Below are 18,945 nucleotides of genomic sequence, written 5' to 3' on the forward strand. Positions count from 1 at the left end.
TTACAGATCAGAGACTTTATGGGGGTTCCAGGCCTTTCTGCTATTTTAATCCATAGATTTACCTTATCTAATGCTTTTCTAAGTAGGTATGCTAGTTCACCATCAGGGTTAGCATCAATGAACATGACTCTCATACCATGAGTTGGCCTAATCTATCATTTTCCTGGTCCTTTCTGTGCTGTTCTAGAAGTTACTCATGAATAGCGGGCAGATCCCATTTATATCATTCCTATAATGGCCTTGTACCTAGCCCTGGTTCCTTTGTACACTCTAATCCAGTCCTTTTGATTGTAGCCAGAGAATCACATGTAGTGGATGAAGTGTTGTATAGAATTAGAAAGACAAATGCAACACTTCATCAACCACTTCAACAGGAACTATGCAACACATACAAAAATAGACAGTGTGTTTAGAATATATAAGAACTACAGTGTTAATAGACATGTTGGAATTCATTAATGTTTCACAAAGAATTGAATATATCCAGTCTGGATGTAATCAAGGCACAAATAAGAATTTCACAATGAGACACAAACAAATATTTGTAAATGTTTATTATTATTTCTAAGGATTTCTTGGCATCAAAATCTTTGGGTTTTTATTGAAGAGGCATAAATGACCTTGAAATGCATAACCTTTCAGGGATCATATTTAGAATAGTTAAACCTTTGCATATGTTCAGTTTTTCAAATATTTCAAAAATAGGCCATTATTTACCAAACAAACTAATAGATAGAATTCTTAGAAAAAAATTATGTTGTTTCAAAATGTTATTTTAATATATCAAGAGATTTTGTAAGTAATCATACATTATTTGTTTAAAGTCATTTGAAGGTCATCTGTGAAAAATGATTTCAAGCCCTCCACAACATTTTTGTAGAGATGTTGATCTGATCTAATGTAGCTCAAGAGCTGCGGAGAAGCTGATATACCAATGTGTTTTAAGATATCCTTCATCTTTTTGCACAGTAATCGTTTTTTATCTTCAGGAAGTTCATGAAGGATTTCTGAAGCAGATTTAAAATTACCAGATACTCCATAAGCTACAAGTCCCCCAGCTGTACCACCTAAAAAGAGCAAATAAATACAATTATTGAGTAGATATTCTTTGTTGAATATCTTCATGTTAAAGCAAAGTTTCAGGGACATATAAATATTTCTTTATTATATGAAACCATTGAGATCGTTTCCAGTGCCGCTGGACTGACTCCTGTGCAGGTGCCACATAAAATACACCATTTCGAGCGTGGCCGTCGCCAGTACCGCCTGACTGGCCCTCGTGCCGGTGGCACGTAAAAGCACCCACTACACTCTCGGAGTGGTTGGCGTTAGGAAGGGCATCCAGCTGTAGAAACTCTGCCAAATCAGATTGGAGCCTGGTGTCGCCTCCTAGTCCACCAGTCCTCAGTCAAATCGTCCAACCCATGCTAGCATGGAAAGCGGACGTTAAACGACGACGATGATGATGATGATTTAATTACACCTTACACATCATCGTGGAGGCACGTGGCTTAGTGGTTAAGGGTGTTGGCATCATGATCGTAAGATTGTGGTTTCGATTCCTGGACCAGGCGACACGTAGTGTTCTTGATCAAACACTTCATTTCACGTTGCTCCAGTCCACTCAGCTGGCAAAAATGAGTAACGCTGCGATGGACTGCTGTCCCATCCAGCTGGGGAATACATACACCATCGAAACCGGGAAACTGGGCCCATGAGCCTAGCTAGGCTTTAAAAGGGCGCATTTATATTTTTTATTTACACATCATCATCATCATCATTCCAAGTAGGGAAGCAATTTGCACAGCCGTTTTCACGTGAAAAGCGAATACACACACACACACTCACAGGTCTATTTTATATTTTATTACACAATACTGATTTCTAGATTTCCCAGCTTCCAGCTCTGTAGTTGCAAGCATTTCTAACAACATTCTAACATGAAATATTCCAGAAGGAAGAACAAGCCTGCAACTTGGAAGGGTGTTCCTTACGGGCCGAAGCTGGAGACTCTTGGAGTATTCGTTCATGTTTCTATAAGGTTGTCATGGTTACAGAATGTTGATAACATAGGAGCAATATATTTATATGAAAGGTCTTTGAAAGCTGCATACAAACTAACTCTCTCTCTCTCTTTAACCTTCTCCATCTCTCTTTGTCCTTCTCTCTCTTTGTCCTTCTCTCTCTTTGTCCTTCTCTCTCTTTGTCCTTCTCTCTCTTTGTCCTTCCCTCTCTCTCTGTCCTTTCTCTCTGTTTGTCCTTCTTTCTCTCTTTGTCCCTCTATCTCTCTCATAGAAATGTTGCCAAGGAAGTAAAACCAAGACAGTAAGATTGAAGCCACATAAGTAATGTCGATTGAATTATTACAAACCCAGAAAATATTTCAATTGTAAACAATATGAAACAGCTTCATATGAAGAAAAACATTTGCCAATATGAATATATAATACTGATAACTTACCAAGAGCAAGACCTGGGGGCCCTAGTAATACTCCACCAATAGCAGTTGAGATACCAGTTATCAGACCACCCTTTGCACTCTCACTGACTGTAACTTTGATGTTTTCTTCTTCACTTATAAGATAGAGTATGTCTAAAATAGCTGAGTTGCTCAGAGCCATTTCTGAAATAGAAATAACAAATCTTGTAAGCAATGAATTGTGTTATGAAAGAGAGAAAGACATACAATATTCAATTGTAGATCACATTTCAGATTTCATTTCTTCAACTATTTCACAGGAATATTTAAGCATTGTGTAAACATTAATGTTTGTTCCTTTCTTATCTCCATCATTGAAGCTCATTGACTGATGTTTTCCCCACTGCTTCAATACTGTCCGCTCACCAAGGCCTTCATCGTCACTATTCCAGCAAAGATGCATTCATTTAAAAAAAGCCAGAGATGTTATAATTTCATTTATAAAATATGATTTGAAACATTTACAACACAACAGTAGCATTCAATGTTTCATCTGTGTCCAAATATATCAATATAATCCAAATATATCAATATAATCCAAATATATCAATATAATTTGGAAATATGCAGTACGTGCGAAGACCCGGCAAGCCAAGTGAGAGCATAGGCTGGGACCCCTGCCAGAAGTGTGGCCTGCTCACTTATCCGTATCTTTACTTCATTGGACACTAAACTCTGCTTGTGAAGACCTGTTGAGGCAAGTAAATTTGAATTCTGAAATCGAAATCGAACCGAATCCGACAACTGGCACCTATGCCAACCTCTCCTTAATTGGATACTAAACTCTGCTTGCGAAGACCTGTTGGGGCAAGTGAAATTGAAATTGAAATTGAACCATATCCGATGACTGGCACCTGTGCCAGTGGAGCACTAACAGCATTGTCCGAGTGCAATCATTGCCAGAGCAGCTGTCTGGCTTCCGTGCTAGTGGCCCGTAAATAGCACCATTTGAGCGTAATTGTTATGAGCGTTGACTTCTAGCACTTGTGCTGGTGGCATGCTAGAAAATCATTCGAGTGAGGTCGTTGCCATAAACACACACACGCACTCATGTACATGCACACACCTATTTTCTGGGAATTGTCCTGGGGTGGAGAGTGGTTAATTGTCCTGATTCGGTTGCTAGGTAGTGACAATAGATATAAGTGGTTGTGTGTGTGAGATCAATGCAAGTATACAGGTATTTGATATGCTACTGGTAAATATGTCATTCAGATATCTGTGGACGTATTGATCGCACACACACACACACACACGCACAAAGCCAGTTACATCTACTGTCTCTATCTCTCAGCAGCACCTCTCTCTTTTCTGCTCTCTCTCTCCTTCCCCTTCGCCTGCCCCCCCCCCCCCCCCTCTCTGCCTGCCTCACACCCTCACACACATATATATATACACACACATAACTGAATGACAAAGCAGAAATTCCCGGAAATAAGTGTGTGCATGTGTGTGTGCTTATGCATATATGTATGCATGTATGTAGGCATACATGTATGTATATATATATATATATATATATATATATATATATATATATATATATATATACATATATATATAAAGTGATCAAATATCACTCCGGTGACCGATGTGGAGCAGCTCATCCAAAAAAAAAAAAATCCAAATAAATAAATAAATAAATAAATAAAATAATATATATAAAAAGATAAAAAAAATAATAATAATATAAACAAAATATAAAAGATAAAAAATAGTATATATATAAAATTAAAATTATTCATATATACATATTTACAGACATTCATGCTTGCAGGTATTGGTAGTACAAATCAGAAGTGCAATCTGTGTGGGTGTTCTTTCAAAACACTGTCTGGTTTTAAAAAGCCACATCAGACGCCATGAAAGGGCTAAGGTGTAGGTGCAGGAGGTGGTCAAACTCTGTTTAAGGAGTAGACAACCACCATATATATATATAAGGTAGAAAATATTTTAGTGGGGAAAAACATGTGGCAGATATGAATAGAGAAAGAGACACAAAACAAATCTTCTGTGTTTCTTCATTTTATCTCTCTCTCTCTCTCTCTCTCTCTCTCTCTCTCTCTCTCTCTCTCTCTCTCTCTATCTATCTATCTCTATCTCTCTCTATATATATATGTATACACACACACACACACACAATAAAGACTACTATGAAGTAGGTTTAACATTACCTTTAATTTTGTTGTGTATTTATACATAAATATATTATATCATATTTAATCTGTAAGCAGGACAATGTCTTCAATAGATTCCTTTTAAGGTGTTAATATATATTTTTATACTTCAATGACTTGGTCACCTAGGTAGCAGAAGCTATCAACTACTTCTAGTTTTTCTCCCTGGAATATGGCAGAAGTTGTTCTCTGCACATTTTCAGTGTTTATTGCTCCTGAGCATCTGCCATATACAAAAGCTATCTTGCTAGTTAGCATTTCCTTTGATATTGCTGCACCTCTTATGTGTTCATAGCTTGCACTGGGTACATCTTATAGAGTTTCTACCTACGCCTTTTCTACAGATCGAGCAGGGCCATCTACCTGAAGGGGTTTGTGGCTTGTCTACCTTCCTACTTATTAGGACTTTGGTTTTAGCTAGGTTGACTCTAAGGCCCTTGCTTCCACACCATTCTAATCCTTGCTTCCACACCATTCTAATCCTTGCTTCCACACCATTCTAATCCTTGCTTCCACACCTGAAACTTCTTCTCTAGTTCTGATAGTGACTCAGCAACTAGGGCAAGGTCATCAGCATAGAGGAGCTCCCAGGGACATCTTGTCTTGAATTCCTGTGTTATTGCTTGGAGGACTATGATAAATAGGAGGGGGGCTGAGGGCTGAACCTTGGTGGACCCCTACCTCTACCTGGAATTCTTCACTGTACCCGTTGCCAACCCTCACCTTACTAACAGTGTCCCTGTACATGGCTCGTACAGCTCTCACTAACCACCCATCTTTCCCTAGTTTCCTTATTGACCACCAGATAAGGGATTGGGGGACCCTGTCAAAGGTGTTCTCCATGTCAATAAAAGCCAGGTACAGAGGTTTAGAGGTTTATCTTTGGCTAGGTATTTCTCCTGCAGCTGTCTTACCAGAAATATAGCATCAGTGGTGCTTTTTCATGGCATGAATCCAAACTGCATCTCATCTAAACTGACTCTCTCCCTAATTAGTTGGGCTATGACCCTCTCGGTGACCTTCATTACCTGGTCCAACAACTTGATACCTCTGTAATTGTTTGTGTCTAAAGCATCGCCTTTACCTTTGTAGCAGTTGACTATAGTGCTGCTACATCAGTCATTGGGTATGATTCCTTCGTGTATCATCTGGTTAACTATATGGGTGATTAGGTGATAGCCGACACTGCCAGATATTTTGAGCATCATATGGGTGACTAGGCTATAGCCGACAAGTCAGTAAGTAGTGGGGGAGGGTGCTAGAATAAGAATAGCCTGGGCAAAGTTCAGAGAGCTCCTACCTCTACTGGTGACAAAGGGCCTCTCGCTCAGAGTAAAAGTCAGACTGTATGATGCATGTGTACGAACAGCCATGCTACATAGCAGTGAAACATGGACCATGACTGCTGAGGGCATGCGTAATCTCACAAAAAATGAAGCCAGTATGCTCCGATGGATGTGTAATGTCAGTGTGAATACTTGACAGAGTGTAAGTGCGTTGAGAGAAAAGTTGGACCTAAGAAGCATCAGTTGTGGTATGCAAGAGAAACGATTGCGCTGGTATGGTCATTTCACGAGAATGGATGAGGATAGCTGTGTGTAAAAGTGCCACAGCCTCGCAGTTGAGGGTACCTGTGGAAGAGGTAGATACAGTAAGACCTGGGATGAGGTGGTGAAGTATGACCTTTGAACATTAGGCCTACCGAGGCAATGACTAGTGACCAAGACCTTTGGAAATATGCTGTGCGTGAGAAGACCCGGCAAGACAAGTGAGACCATAACCCGTGGCCTTTACCAGAGGTGTAGCCAGTCCACTTATGCATAGCTTTCCTTCTTTGAATGCAAAACCCTGCTTGCAAAGACGTGTTGAGGCAAGTGAAATTGAAATTGAACCAAATTCGATGACTGGCACCTATGCCAACCTTCCTTAATAGGACACTAAACTCTGCTTGCGAAGGCCTGTTGGGGCAAGTAAGATCGAAACTGAACCAAATTTGATGGCTGGCACCCGTGTCAGTGGAGCGCTAACAGCACCATCCAAGTGGGATCACTGCCAGAGCAGCGGTCTTACTACCATGGCGGTGGCACATAAAAAGCACCATTTGAGTGCAATCGTTTCCAGCTTTGCCTTACTGGCACTTGTGCCGGTGGCATGTGAACAAAACATTTGACTGACTCCTGTGCAGGTGACATATAAAAAACACTATTTGAGCGTTGGCCATTGCCAGTACCGCCTGACTGGCTCCTGTGCTGGTGGCACGTAAAAAGCACCTACTACACTCTTGGAGTGGTTGGCGTTAGGAAGGGCAGCCAGCTGTAGAAACTCTGCCACATCAGATTGGAGTCTTGTGTAGCCATCTAGTTTGCCAGGCCCTAGTCATATCGTCCAACCCATGCTAGCATGGAAAGCGGATGTTAAACGATGATGATGATGATGATGATGATTGGCTTTGTAATTAATATACATATTTTACTTGTTTCAGTCATTTGATCCCAGGTCTCATAAGCCTAGTACTTATTCTATCAGTTCCTTTTGCTGAACTGCTAGGTTATGGAGATATAAACATGCCAACATCAGCTGTCAAGCGATGGTGGAAGAACAAACACAAACACACACACACAAATATATACATACATACACACACATATATATATACATATATATATATATATATATATATATACATATATATATCTATATCTATATATATATATGCATATATGTATATGTATATATATATATATATATATATATATATATATATATATATATATATATATATATATATATATAGATTCAAGGTTGAACATGGTACTTATGCGTAGGCACCCGAATATCGTATCCCAAAAGGATAGGTGATCAAAATCAAAAAATAAGCAACACGGATTTCAAAGGTGATTGCAGTACGCATGTTTCATTGAAGTAGCATGAAACGTGCATACTGCAATCACCTTTGAAATCCGTGTTGCTTATTTTTTGATATATATATATATATATATATATATATATATATATATATATATATATATATATATATATATGTATATATATATATATATATATATATATATATATATATATATATATATATATATATATATATATATATATATATATATATATTCATATATATATGCATATATATATATATATATATATATATATATATATATATATATATATATATATATATATATATATATATATATATATATATCATCATCATCATCATCATCATCATCGTTTAATGTCCACTTTCCATGCTAGCATGGGTTGGACGATTTGACTGAGGACTGGTGCAACCGGATGGCTACACCAGGCTCCAATCTAATTTGGCAGAGTTTCTAACGCCAACCACTCAGAGAGTGTAGTGGGTGCTTTTATGTGTCACCCGCACGAAAACGGCCACGCTCGAAATGGTGTCTTTTATGTGCCACCCGCACAAGAGTCAGTCCAGGGGCACTGGCAACGATCTTGCTTGAAAACCCTACAAGGCCAGTCAGGCGGTACTGGCAACGGTCACGCTCAGGATGGTACATCTTATGTGCCACCCACACAAGAGCCAGTTCAGGGGCACTGGCAATGATCTCACTTGGCTTGCCGGGTCTTCTCACGCACAGCACATTTCCAAAGGTCTCGGTCAGTAGTCATCGCCTCGGTGAGGCCCAATGTTCGAAGGTCTTGCCTCACCACCTCAGCCCAGGTCTTCCTGGGCCTACCTCTTCCACGGGTTCCCTCAACTGTTAGGGAGTGGCACTTTTTCACGCAGCTATCCTCATTCATTCTCACCACATGTCCAAACCAGCGCAATCGTCTCTCTTGCACACCACTACTGACGCTTCTTATGTTCAGCTTTTCTCTCAAGATACTTACACTCTGACGGGTATGCACATTAACAGTACACATCCAGCGGAGCATACTGGCTTCATTCCTTGCGAGCTTACGCATGTCCTCAGCAGTCACAGCCCATGTTTCACTGCCATCTAGCATGGCTGTTCGTACACATGCGTCATACAGTCTGCCTTTTACCCTGAGTGAGAGTCCCTTTGTTGCCAGCAGAGGTAAGAGCTCTCTAAACTTGGCCCAGGCTATTCTTATTCTAGCAGTTACACTTTCAGTGCACCCACCCCCACTACTAACTTGGTCACCCAGATAGCAGAAGCTATCAACTACCTCTAGTTTTTCTCCCTGGAATGAGATAGAAGTTGTTTCCTGTTTGTTTACAGTGTTTATTGCACCTGAACATCTGCCACATACAAAGACTAACTTTGTAGTTAATCTGCCTTTGATATTGCTGCACCTCTTATGTGTCCATAGCTTGCACCGGGTACATCTTATAGAGTTACTACCTACTCCTTTACTGCATACTGAGCAGGGCCATCTACCTGAAGGGGTTTGTGTTTTATCTACCTTCCTACTTATTAGGATTTTGGTTTTTGCTAGGTTGACTCTAAGGCCCTTCAATTCTAGTCCTTGCTTCCACACCTTAAACTTCTCCTGTTTCTGTGGTTAAGAAGGAAGCTACTTACCAACACACAGCCACTCCTGTGCCTCTATATAAAGACACACTAATTTTCTAGGAATTTCAGCTTTATCATTCAATTGTTGTGCATTGATGCTTGTATATATGTGTGAGGTAAGCAGTGAGAGAGGTTGCATGGGAAGAAAGAGTTAATCAGACAGAGCGAGAGAGAGGGAGAGAGAGAGAGAGCAGACAATAAATATAAGTGATTGTGTGTGTGTGTGTGTTTTCTATAGAATATGATGTTTCTATGGAGAATGATGTTATCAACCGATTGTGTATCAGACTTTGATTTTATTTTATAGAGTTTATCATCATCATCATCATCATCATCATCATCATCATCATCATCGTTTAACGTCCGCTTTCCATGCTAGCATGGGTTGGACGATTTGACTGAGGTCTGGTGAACCGGATGGCCGCACCAGGCTCCAAAAATTCAGCAAAAGCACAATTAGTGAAAAGGTGGGAAAATATTGCAAAAAGTCAAAAATTAAGCTCTTAATCCCTAAGCCATTATTATCTCAATGAAAACCAATCAAGGTACAAATGGTTTTCAGAGCCTGAACATAGATAAAAACTTTTGTAGGAGGAGGTGAATGGGCCTATGGAAACTGTTTAGAAATCTTTAAGCATCAGTTGTTCTTTATCTGTAATTGTTTTTTTTTTATCTTTTCTTATTTCATTTCAAAGATTATTATTACATACCGCTGTCAGCCTGACCAACTTTAAACATCCCCTTAAATTTTTAATTCTTTTACTTGGGTATATTCGTGCACCTGTCTATAAATGTGTACGTGGATCTGTAAAAACATGTAACTTTCTGAAGACATTACAACTATGGTCATTCTGTCTTTGAAAAGAAATTAAACCATTTATTTCCAACTTCTTAAATTTCTTATTTCGAATCCTAAAAAACAGGATTGTTATACATGAAATGATCATCACTAATATTTTAAAATATCATGTTAGATTCTACTCTCTTCTATGTGGTACCACAAGGACTAAAGGTTACTGAATAACTGAATTTCTTGGATGTCCAATTGTTGCTTTTTAAATTACCATACCACCTTACAAAACTCATTAAAACACTACATACACACACACACACACACACACACACACACACACACACATACTTACATACATGCATACATACATACATACATACATACATACATACATACATATATATATATATATATATATATATATATATATATATATATAGCAATGTTAATTCTCTAAATGTTGTTGTTGTTGGCACTCCGTCGCTTACGACGTCAAGGGTTCCAGTTGATCCGAACAACGGAACAGCCTGCTCATGAAATTAACGTGCAAGTGGCTGAGCACTCCACAGACACGTGTACCCTTAACGTAGTTCTCGGGGATATTCATCGTGACAGTGTGTCAAGGCTGACCCTTTGAATTACAGGCACAACAGAAACAGGAAGAAAGAGTGAGAGAAAGTTGTGGTGGAAGAGTACAGCAGGGTTCGCCACCATCCCCTGCCGGAGCCTTGTGGAGCTTTAGGTGTTTTCGTTCAATAAACACTCACAACGCCCGGTCTGGGAATCGAAACTGCGATCCTACGACTGCGAGTCCGCTGCCCTAACCACTGGGCCATTGCGTCTCTACTTCCAGGCATAGAAACCATGCCACAACAGACAATTGGATTCTGGACAGACACCCCAGCTTGCCAGTCGCTGTCAAATTGTCTAACCGATGCCAGCGTGGAAAAATAGATGTTAAACGACGACGACAACGATGATGATGGTGATGACGATGATGATGATGAGTAGAAATGAGAGATGTACGATGAAATAAAAATATAATTCAAATAAATAACAAGTTTTATTAACCCAATAAAGTAAATGCAAGGAAAGATACAATACTGTTCTGAACTCTGAAAAGCAATGATTCATTTTAGAATGCAATAGAAAAAACTTTTTTAGACAACATGTGAATTCCTAAAAATGTTCCAGCCATAATCATTCTACCTTTGAGAGAAATAAGGCCATTTATTTCCAATTTCTTAAAATTGATCTGATTGTTTCATATGAAATCAATATCTTAAAATGGGAGTGGCTGTGTGGTAAGTAGCTTGCTTACCGACCACATGGTCTCGGGTTCAGTCCCACTGCCTGGCACCTTGGGCAAGTGTCTTCTACTATAGCCTCGGGCCGACCAAAGCCTTGTGAGTGGGTTTGGTAGACGGAAACTGAAAGAAGCCCGTCATATATATGTATATATATATATATATATATATATATATATATATATATATGTGTGTGTGTGTGTGTGTGTGTGTGTGTGTGTATGTGTGTGTTTGTGTTTGTCCCCCTAGCATTGCTTGACAACCGATGCTGGTGTGTTTGTGTCCCCGTCACTTAGCGGTTTGGCAAAAGAGACCGATAGAATAAGTACTAGGCTTACAAAAAATAAGTCCCGGGGTTGATTTGCTCGACTAAAGGCGGTGCTCCAGCATAGCCGCAGTCAAATGACTGAAACAAGTAAAAGAGTAAAAGAGTATATATTAGTCAAAACATAGTTACCTGTTGTGAAGGATGTGTCGACAGAGTTTTAAGTTTGTCCTGTTCTGCTGTCTCTGCGGTTCTGGTGGCAGTAACTCATACAGAAATACTAAATAGCTGTAATTCTGAGAAAATGGGTTTCCATTTCAAATATATATACAGAAACACACAGACACACACACACACACACACACACACATGCATGCGTATATGTGCATTCACACATATATAAACTCAGAAAGAGGCAGGCATGTTTAAGAGCTCCGCCCATTTGGAAACAAATTGGAAAAAAAAAGTCAGTATTTTCTTGGAAAACACTATATATTGATTTACCTACTTATTTGTTTATCTATCTATAAATTATTTTAATCAGAAGTGTGACAAAGCTTCCAAGAACTGCAGGGCAGAGAGAGAGAGAGAGAGAGAGAGAGAGAGAGAGAGAGAGAGAGAGAGAGAGAGACTGCTTTTAGGCTATGATGGTGAGGTGTCTTTACAAAATTCAAGTTTGAATTTGGCAAATTCAAGTTTGCTGAAACTTATCTCCTGTCACTCAAAACAACAACTCAAATGAAATAAAGAGTCCATGCATCATAACAACAACACCAAGTGTGTATTTGTGTGTGTGTGTGTGTGTGTGTGTGTGTGTGTGTGTATGTGTGTAGACTTACAATATAGCCTATTGTTAAGAAAATTTTACACAATCATTCAATAAAACTCAAATGGGATAAAGTGTACACACTTCATCCGCCTAAACAATGCAACAGGACCTTGTTACGGGAGAAAATGCTTTCATTTCAAGGATGCGTCTTTATCCCTCAGGGCCAGACATGCTGTTTAACATCTGCAGATCGCCATGTTCTTCAACAAATCCCACTATCAGTTTCCCAGTAATTCCAAGGTTTTGCAACTTGTGACATATGCCATAATCGACCTTGTTGAAAGCCTTGGCAAGTCGAGGTATATCATGTCTACAGCTCACTGGTTTGTTGGCGCAACAGCCCAGTGGTTAGGGCAGCAGACTAACACACCAGCATCGGTTGTCAAGCGATGGTGGGGGGACAAATACAGACACACAAACACACACATATATACACATACATATATACGACAGGCTTCTTTCAGTTTCCGTCTACCAAATTCACTCACAAGGCTTTGGTCGACCTGAGGCTATAGTAGAAGACACTTGCCCAAGGTGCCACGCAGTGGGACTGAACCTGGAAAATGTGGTTGGTAAACAAGCTACTTACCACACAGCCACTCCTGCACCATTGTAAGTTCTATCATGTTATGGTCTGAGAATATTGTTGGTGATACATTTACGTTGTGGATAATTTCCACATTGTTTGTAAAACAGAGGTCCAAGATATTTTTGTGTCTGGTTGAAGAGAATATGATCTGCACCATGAATAGCATTTTCGTAAGATCAAGTGGAGATTCTGCTTGATTTCACTCTTTGTGTGTCATAGCTGGGGATATATTGCTCTCAGACCACCTGATATTGGGAAAGTTGAAGTCACCCATCAGGAATATAGTAGTACGTTGATCCAATTGTATTAGTACTTCTTTTATCGCACCGAGGCTTTCCTCAAATTTTCCATCATGACTTGAGGCATCAGGTGGGTGATATAGTGTGCATATCTCTATATCAAGTTGCTTCAGATATACTATGAGTGTGTCACACACCGAGTTTGAGTTCAATAACAGGGTTAATGGTTAATGAAAAATAATAGAATGTTTGAAGAAAACAGTTGTTGCAAAAGAAATAATCATCACCATTCACCATCATCCAGTGATTTAAATCCGGGTTTTGTCCCCATTAACAAAGGTGGCTGGATCTAACTCAATGCCATAGCAACCACCCTCACACCATCTTCGCTGGTTTTAGGCGGCCTCCCTTCTCAAGCCAGCCTGATTGTCTAATCTCCTCCTCCACCTGTCCCCTCCACTTTTTCCTGGGCCTACCTCTTCCACGGGTTCCCTCAACTGTTAGGGAGTGGCACTTTTTCACGCAGCTATCCTCATTCATTCTCACCACATGTCCAAACCAGCGCAATCGTCTCTCTTGCACACCACTACTGACGCTTCTTATGTTCAGCTTTTCTCTCAAGATACTTACACTCTGACGGGTATGCACATTAACAGTACACATCCAGCGGAGCATACTGGCTTCATTCCTTGCGAGCTTACGCATGTCCTCAGCAGTCACAGCCCATGTTTCACTGCCATCTAGCATGGCTGTTCGTACACATGCGTCATACAGTCTGCCTTTTACCCTGAGTGAGAGTCCCTTTGTTGCCAGCAGAGGTAAGAGCTCTCTAAACTTGGCCCAGGCTATTCTTATTCTAGCAGTTACACTTTCAGCGCACCCACCCCCACTACTAACTTGGTCACTCAGATAGCAGAAGCTATCAACTACCTCTAGTTTTTCTCCCTGGAATGAGATAGAAGTTGTTTCCTGTTTGTTTACAGTGTTTATTGCACCTGAACATCTGCCACATACAAAGACTAACTTTGTAGTTAATCTGCCTTTGATATTGCTGCACCTCTTATGTGTCCATAGCTTGCACCGGGTACATCTTATAGAGTTACTACCTACTCCTTTACTGCATACTGAGCAGGGCCATCTACCTGAAGGGGTTTGTGTTTTATCTACCTTCCTACTTATTAGGATTTTGGTTTTTGCTAGGTTGACTCTAAGGCCCTTCAATTCTAGTCCTTGCTTCCACACCTTAAACTTCTCCTGTTTCTGTGGTTAAGAAGGAAGCTACTTACCAACACACAGCCACTCCTGTGCCTCTATATAAAGACACACTAATTTTCTAGGAATTTCAGCTTTATCATTCAATTGTTGTGCATTGATGCTTGTATATATGTGTGAGGTAAGCAGTGAGAGAGGTTGCATGGGAAGAAAGAGTTAATCAGACAGAGCGAGAGAGAGGGAGAGAGAGAGAGCAGACAATAAATATAAGTGATTGTGTGTGTGTGTGTGTTTTCTATAGAATATGATGTTTCCATGGAGAATGATGTTATCAACCGATTGTGTATCAGACTTTGATTTTATTTTATAGAGTTTATCATCATCATCATCATCATCACCATCATCATCATCATCATCATCGTTTAACGTCCGCTTTCCATGCTAGCATGGGTTGGACGATTTGACTGAGGTCTGGTGAACCGGATGGCCGCACCAGGCTCCAAAAATTCAGCAAAAGCACAATTAGTGAAAAGGTGGGAAAATATTGCAAAAAGTCAAAAATTAAGCTCTTAATCCCTAAGCCATTATTATCTCAATGAAAACCAATCAAGGTACAAATGGTTTTCAGAGCCTGAACATAGATAAAAACTTTTGTAGGAGGAGGTGAATGGGCCTATGGAAACTGTTTAGAAATTTTTAAGCATCAGTTGTTCTTTATCTGTAATTGTTTTTTTTTTATCTTTTCTTATTTCATTTCAAAGATTATTATTACATACCGCTGTCAGCCTGACCAACTTTAAACATCCCCTTAAATTTTTAATTCTTTTACTTGGGTATATTCGTGCACCTGTCTATAAATGTGTACGTGGATCTGTAAAAACATGTAACTTTCTGAAGACATTACAACTATGGTCATTCTGTCTTTGAAAAGAAATTAAACCATTTATTTCCAACTTCTTAAATTTCTTATTTCGAATCCTAAAAAACAGGATTGTTATACATGAAATGATCATCACTAATATTTTAAAATATCATGTTAGATTCTACTCTCTTCTATGTGGTACCACAAGGACTAAAGGTTACTGAATAACTGAATTTCTTGGATGTCCAATTGTTGCTTTTTAAATTACCATACCACCTTACAAAACTCATTAAAACACTACATACACACACACACACACACACACACACACACACACACATACTTACATACATACATACATACATACATACATACATACATACATATATATATATATATATATATATATATATATATATATATATATATATATATATATATATATATATATATGTTGTTGTTGTTGGCACTCCGTCGCTTACGACGTCAAGGGTTCCAGTTGATCCGAACAACGGAACAGCCTGCTCATGAAATTAACGTGCAAGTGGCTGAGCACTCCACAGACACGTGTACCCTTAACGTAGTTCTCGGGGATATTCATCGTGACACAGTGTGACAAGGCTGACCCTTTGAATTACAGGCACAACAGAAACAGGAAGAAAGAGTGAGAGAAAGTTGTGGTGGAAGAGTACAGCAGGGTTCGCCACCATCCCCTGCCGGAGCCTTGTGGAGCTTTAGGTGTTTTCGTTCAATAAACACTCACAACGCCCGGTCTGGGAATCGAAACTGCGATCCTACGACTGCGAGTCCGCTGCCCTAACCACTGGGCCATTGCGTCTCTACTTCCAGGCATAGAAACCATGCCACAACAGACAATTGGATTCTGGACAGACACCCCAGCTTGCCAGTCGCTGTCAAATTGTCTAACCGATGCCAGCGTGGAAAAATAGATGTTAAACGACGACGACAACGATGATGATGGTGATGACGATGATGATGATGAGTAGAAATGAGAGATGTACGATGAAATAAAAATATAATTCAAATAAATAACAAGTTTTATTAACCCAATAAAGTAAATGCAAGGAAAGATACAATACTGTTCTGAACTCTGAAAAGCAATGATTCATTTTAGAATGCAATAGAAAAAACTTTTTTAGACAACATGTGAATTCCTAAAAATGTTCCAGCCATAATCATTCTACCTTTGAGAGAAATAAGGCCATTTATTTCCAATTTCTTAAAATTGATCTGATTGTTTCATATGAAATCAATATCTTAAAATAGGAGTGGCTGTGTGGTAAGTAGCTTGCTTACCGACCACATGGTCTCGGGTTCAGTCCCACTGCGTGGCACCTTGGGCAAGTGTCTTCTACTATAGCCTCGGGCCGACCAAAGCCTTGTGAGTGGGTTTGGTAGACGGAAACTGAAAGAAGCCCGTCATATATATGTATATATATATATATATATATATATATATATATATATATGTGTGTGTGTGTGTGTGTGTGTGTGTGTGTGTGTGTATGTGTGTGTTTGTGTTTGTCCCCCTAGCATTGCTTGACAACCGATGCTGGTGTGTTTGTGTCCCCGTCACTTAGCGGTTTGGCAAAAGAGACCGATAGAATAAGTACTAGGCTTACAAAAAATAAGTCCCGGGGTTGATTTGCTCGACTAAAGGCGGTGCTCCAGCATAGCCGCAGTCAAATAACTGAAACAAGTAAAAGAGTAAAAGAGTATATATTAGTCAAAACATAGTTACCTGTTGCGAAGGATGTGTCGACAGAGTTTTAAGTTTGTCCTGTTCTGCTGTCTCTGCGGTTCTGGTGGCAGTAACTCATACAGAAATACTAAATAGCTGTAATTCTGAGAAAATGGGTTTCCATTTCAAATATATATACAGAAACACACAGACACACACACACACACACACACACATGCATGCGTATATGTGCATTCACACATATATAAACTCAGAAAGAGGCAGGCATGTTTAAGAGCTCCGCCCATTTGGAAACAAATTGGAAAAAAAAAGTCAGTATTTTCTTGGAAAACACTATATATTGATTTACCTACTTATTTGTTTATCTATCTATAAATTATTTTAATCAGAAGTGTGACAAAGCTTCCAAGAACTGCAGGGCAGAGAGAGAGAGAGAGAGAGAGAGAGAGACTGCTTTTAGGCTATGATGGTGAGGTGTCTTTACAAAATTCAAGTTTGAATTTGGCAAATTCAAGTTTGCTGAAACTTATCTCCTGTCACTCAAAACAACAACTCAAATGAAATAAAGAGTCCATGCATCATAACAACAACACCAAGTGTGTATTTGTGTGTGTGTGTGTGTGTGTGTGTGTGTGTGTGTGTGTATGTGTGTAGACTTACAATATAGCCTATTGTTAAGAAAATTTTACACAATCATTCAATAAAACTCAAATGGGATAAAGTGTACACACTTCATCCGCCTAAACAATGCAACAGGACCTTGTTACGGGAGAAAATGCTTTCATTTCAAGGATGCGTCTTTATCCCTCAGGGCCAGACATGCTGTTTAACATCTGCAGATCGCCATGTTCTTCAACAAATCCCACTATCAGTTTCCCAGTAATTCCAAGGTTTTGCAACTTGTGACATATGCCATAATCGACCTTGTTGAAAGCCTTGGCAAGTCGAGGTATATCATGTCTACAGCTCACTGGTTTGTTGGCGCAACAGCCCAGTGGTTAGGGCAGCAGACTAACACACCAGCATCGGTTGTCAAGCGATGGTGGGGGGACAAATACAGACACACAAACACACACATATATACACATACATATATATGACAGGCTTCTTTCAGTTTCCGTCTACCAAATTCACTCACAAGGCTTTGGTCGACCTGAGGCTATAGTAGAAGACACTTGCCCAAGGTGCCACGCAGTGGGACTGAACCTGGAAAATGTGGTTGGTAAACAAGCTACTTACCACACAGCCACTCCTGCACCATTGTAAGTTCTATCATGTTATGGTCTGAGAATATTGTTGGTGATACATTTACGTTGTGGATAATTTCCACATTGTTTGTAAAACAGAGGTCCAAGATATTTTTGTGTCTGGTTGAAGAGAATATGATCTGCACCATGAATAGCATTTTCGTAAGATCAAGTGGAGATTCTGCTTGATTTCACTCTTTGTGTGTCATACCTGGGGATATATTGCTCTCAGACCACCTGATATTGGGAAAGTTGAAGTCACCCATCAGGAATATAGTAGTACGTTGATCCAATTGTATTAGTACTTCTTTTATCGCACCGAGGCTTTCCTCAAATTTTCCATCATGACTTGAGGCATCAGGTGGGTGATATAGTGTGCATATCTCTATATCAAGTTGCTTCAGATATACTATGAGTGTGTCACACACCGAGTTTGAGTTCAATAACAGGGTTAATGGTTAATGAAAAATAATAGAATGTTTGAAGAAAACAGTTGTTGCAAAAGAAATAATCATCACCATTCACCATCATCCAGTGATTTAAATCCGGGTTTTGTCCCCATTAACAAAGGTGGCTGGATCTAACTCAATGCCATAGCAACCACCCTCACACCATCTTCGCTGGTTTTAGGCGGCCTCCCTTCTCAAGCCAGCCTGATTGTCTAATCTCCTCCTCCACCTGTCCCCTCCACTTTTTCCTTGGC

General features: G+C 39.6%; 1 protein-coding gene across 2 annotated transcripts; it reads right to left on the minus strand.

The window, feature by feature from the left end:
• Positions 1 to 537: 537 nt before the first annotated feature.
• Positions 538 to 17,193, minus strand: LOC149134933 (protein Nazo-like). 2 transcript variants are annotated; one of them, XM_089353397.1, is made up of 4 exons: positions 17,035 to 17,180; positions 11,734 to 11,837; positions 2,462 to 2,623; positions 538 to 1,067 (listed from the first exon to the last, which is right to left on the minus strand). In XM_089353397.1, the coding sequence occupies exons 3-4, from the start codon at positions 2,619 to 2,621 to the stop codon at positions 811 to 813; spliced, it is 417 nt and encodes a 138-aa protein (XP_089209523.1). In that variant the 5' UTR covers positions 2,622 to 2,623; positions 11,734 to 11,837; positions 17,035 to 17,180; the 3' UTR covers positions 538 to 810. The 2 variants fall into 2 exon arrangements, with proteins under 2 accessions (XP_089209523.1, XP_089209524.1); XM_089353398.1 differs by lacking the exon at positions 11,734 to 11,837 and having other exon boundaries at positions 17,035 to 17,193.
• Between the last annotated feature and the right edge of the window lie 1,752 nt (positions 17,194 to 18,945).

Source organism: Octopus bimaculoides, chromosome 6 (assembly GCF_046866305.1).
Source record: "Octopus bimaculoides isolate indiv1 chromosome 6, ASM4686630v1, whole genome shotgun sequence".
NCBI lineage: Eukaryota > Metazoa > Mollusca > Cephalopoda > Octopoda > Octopodidae > Octopus > Octopus bimaculoides.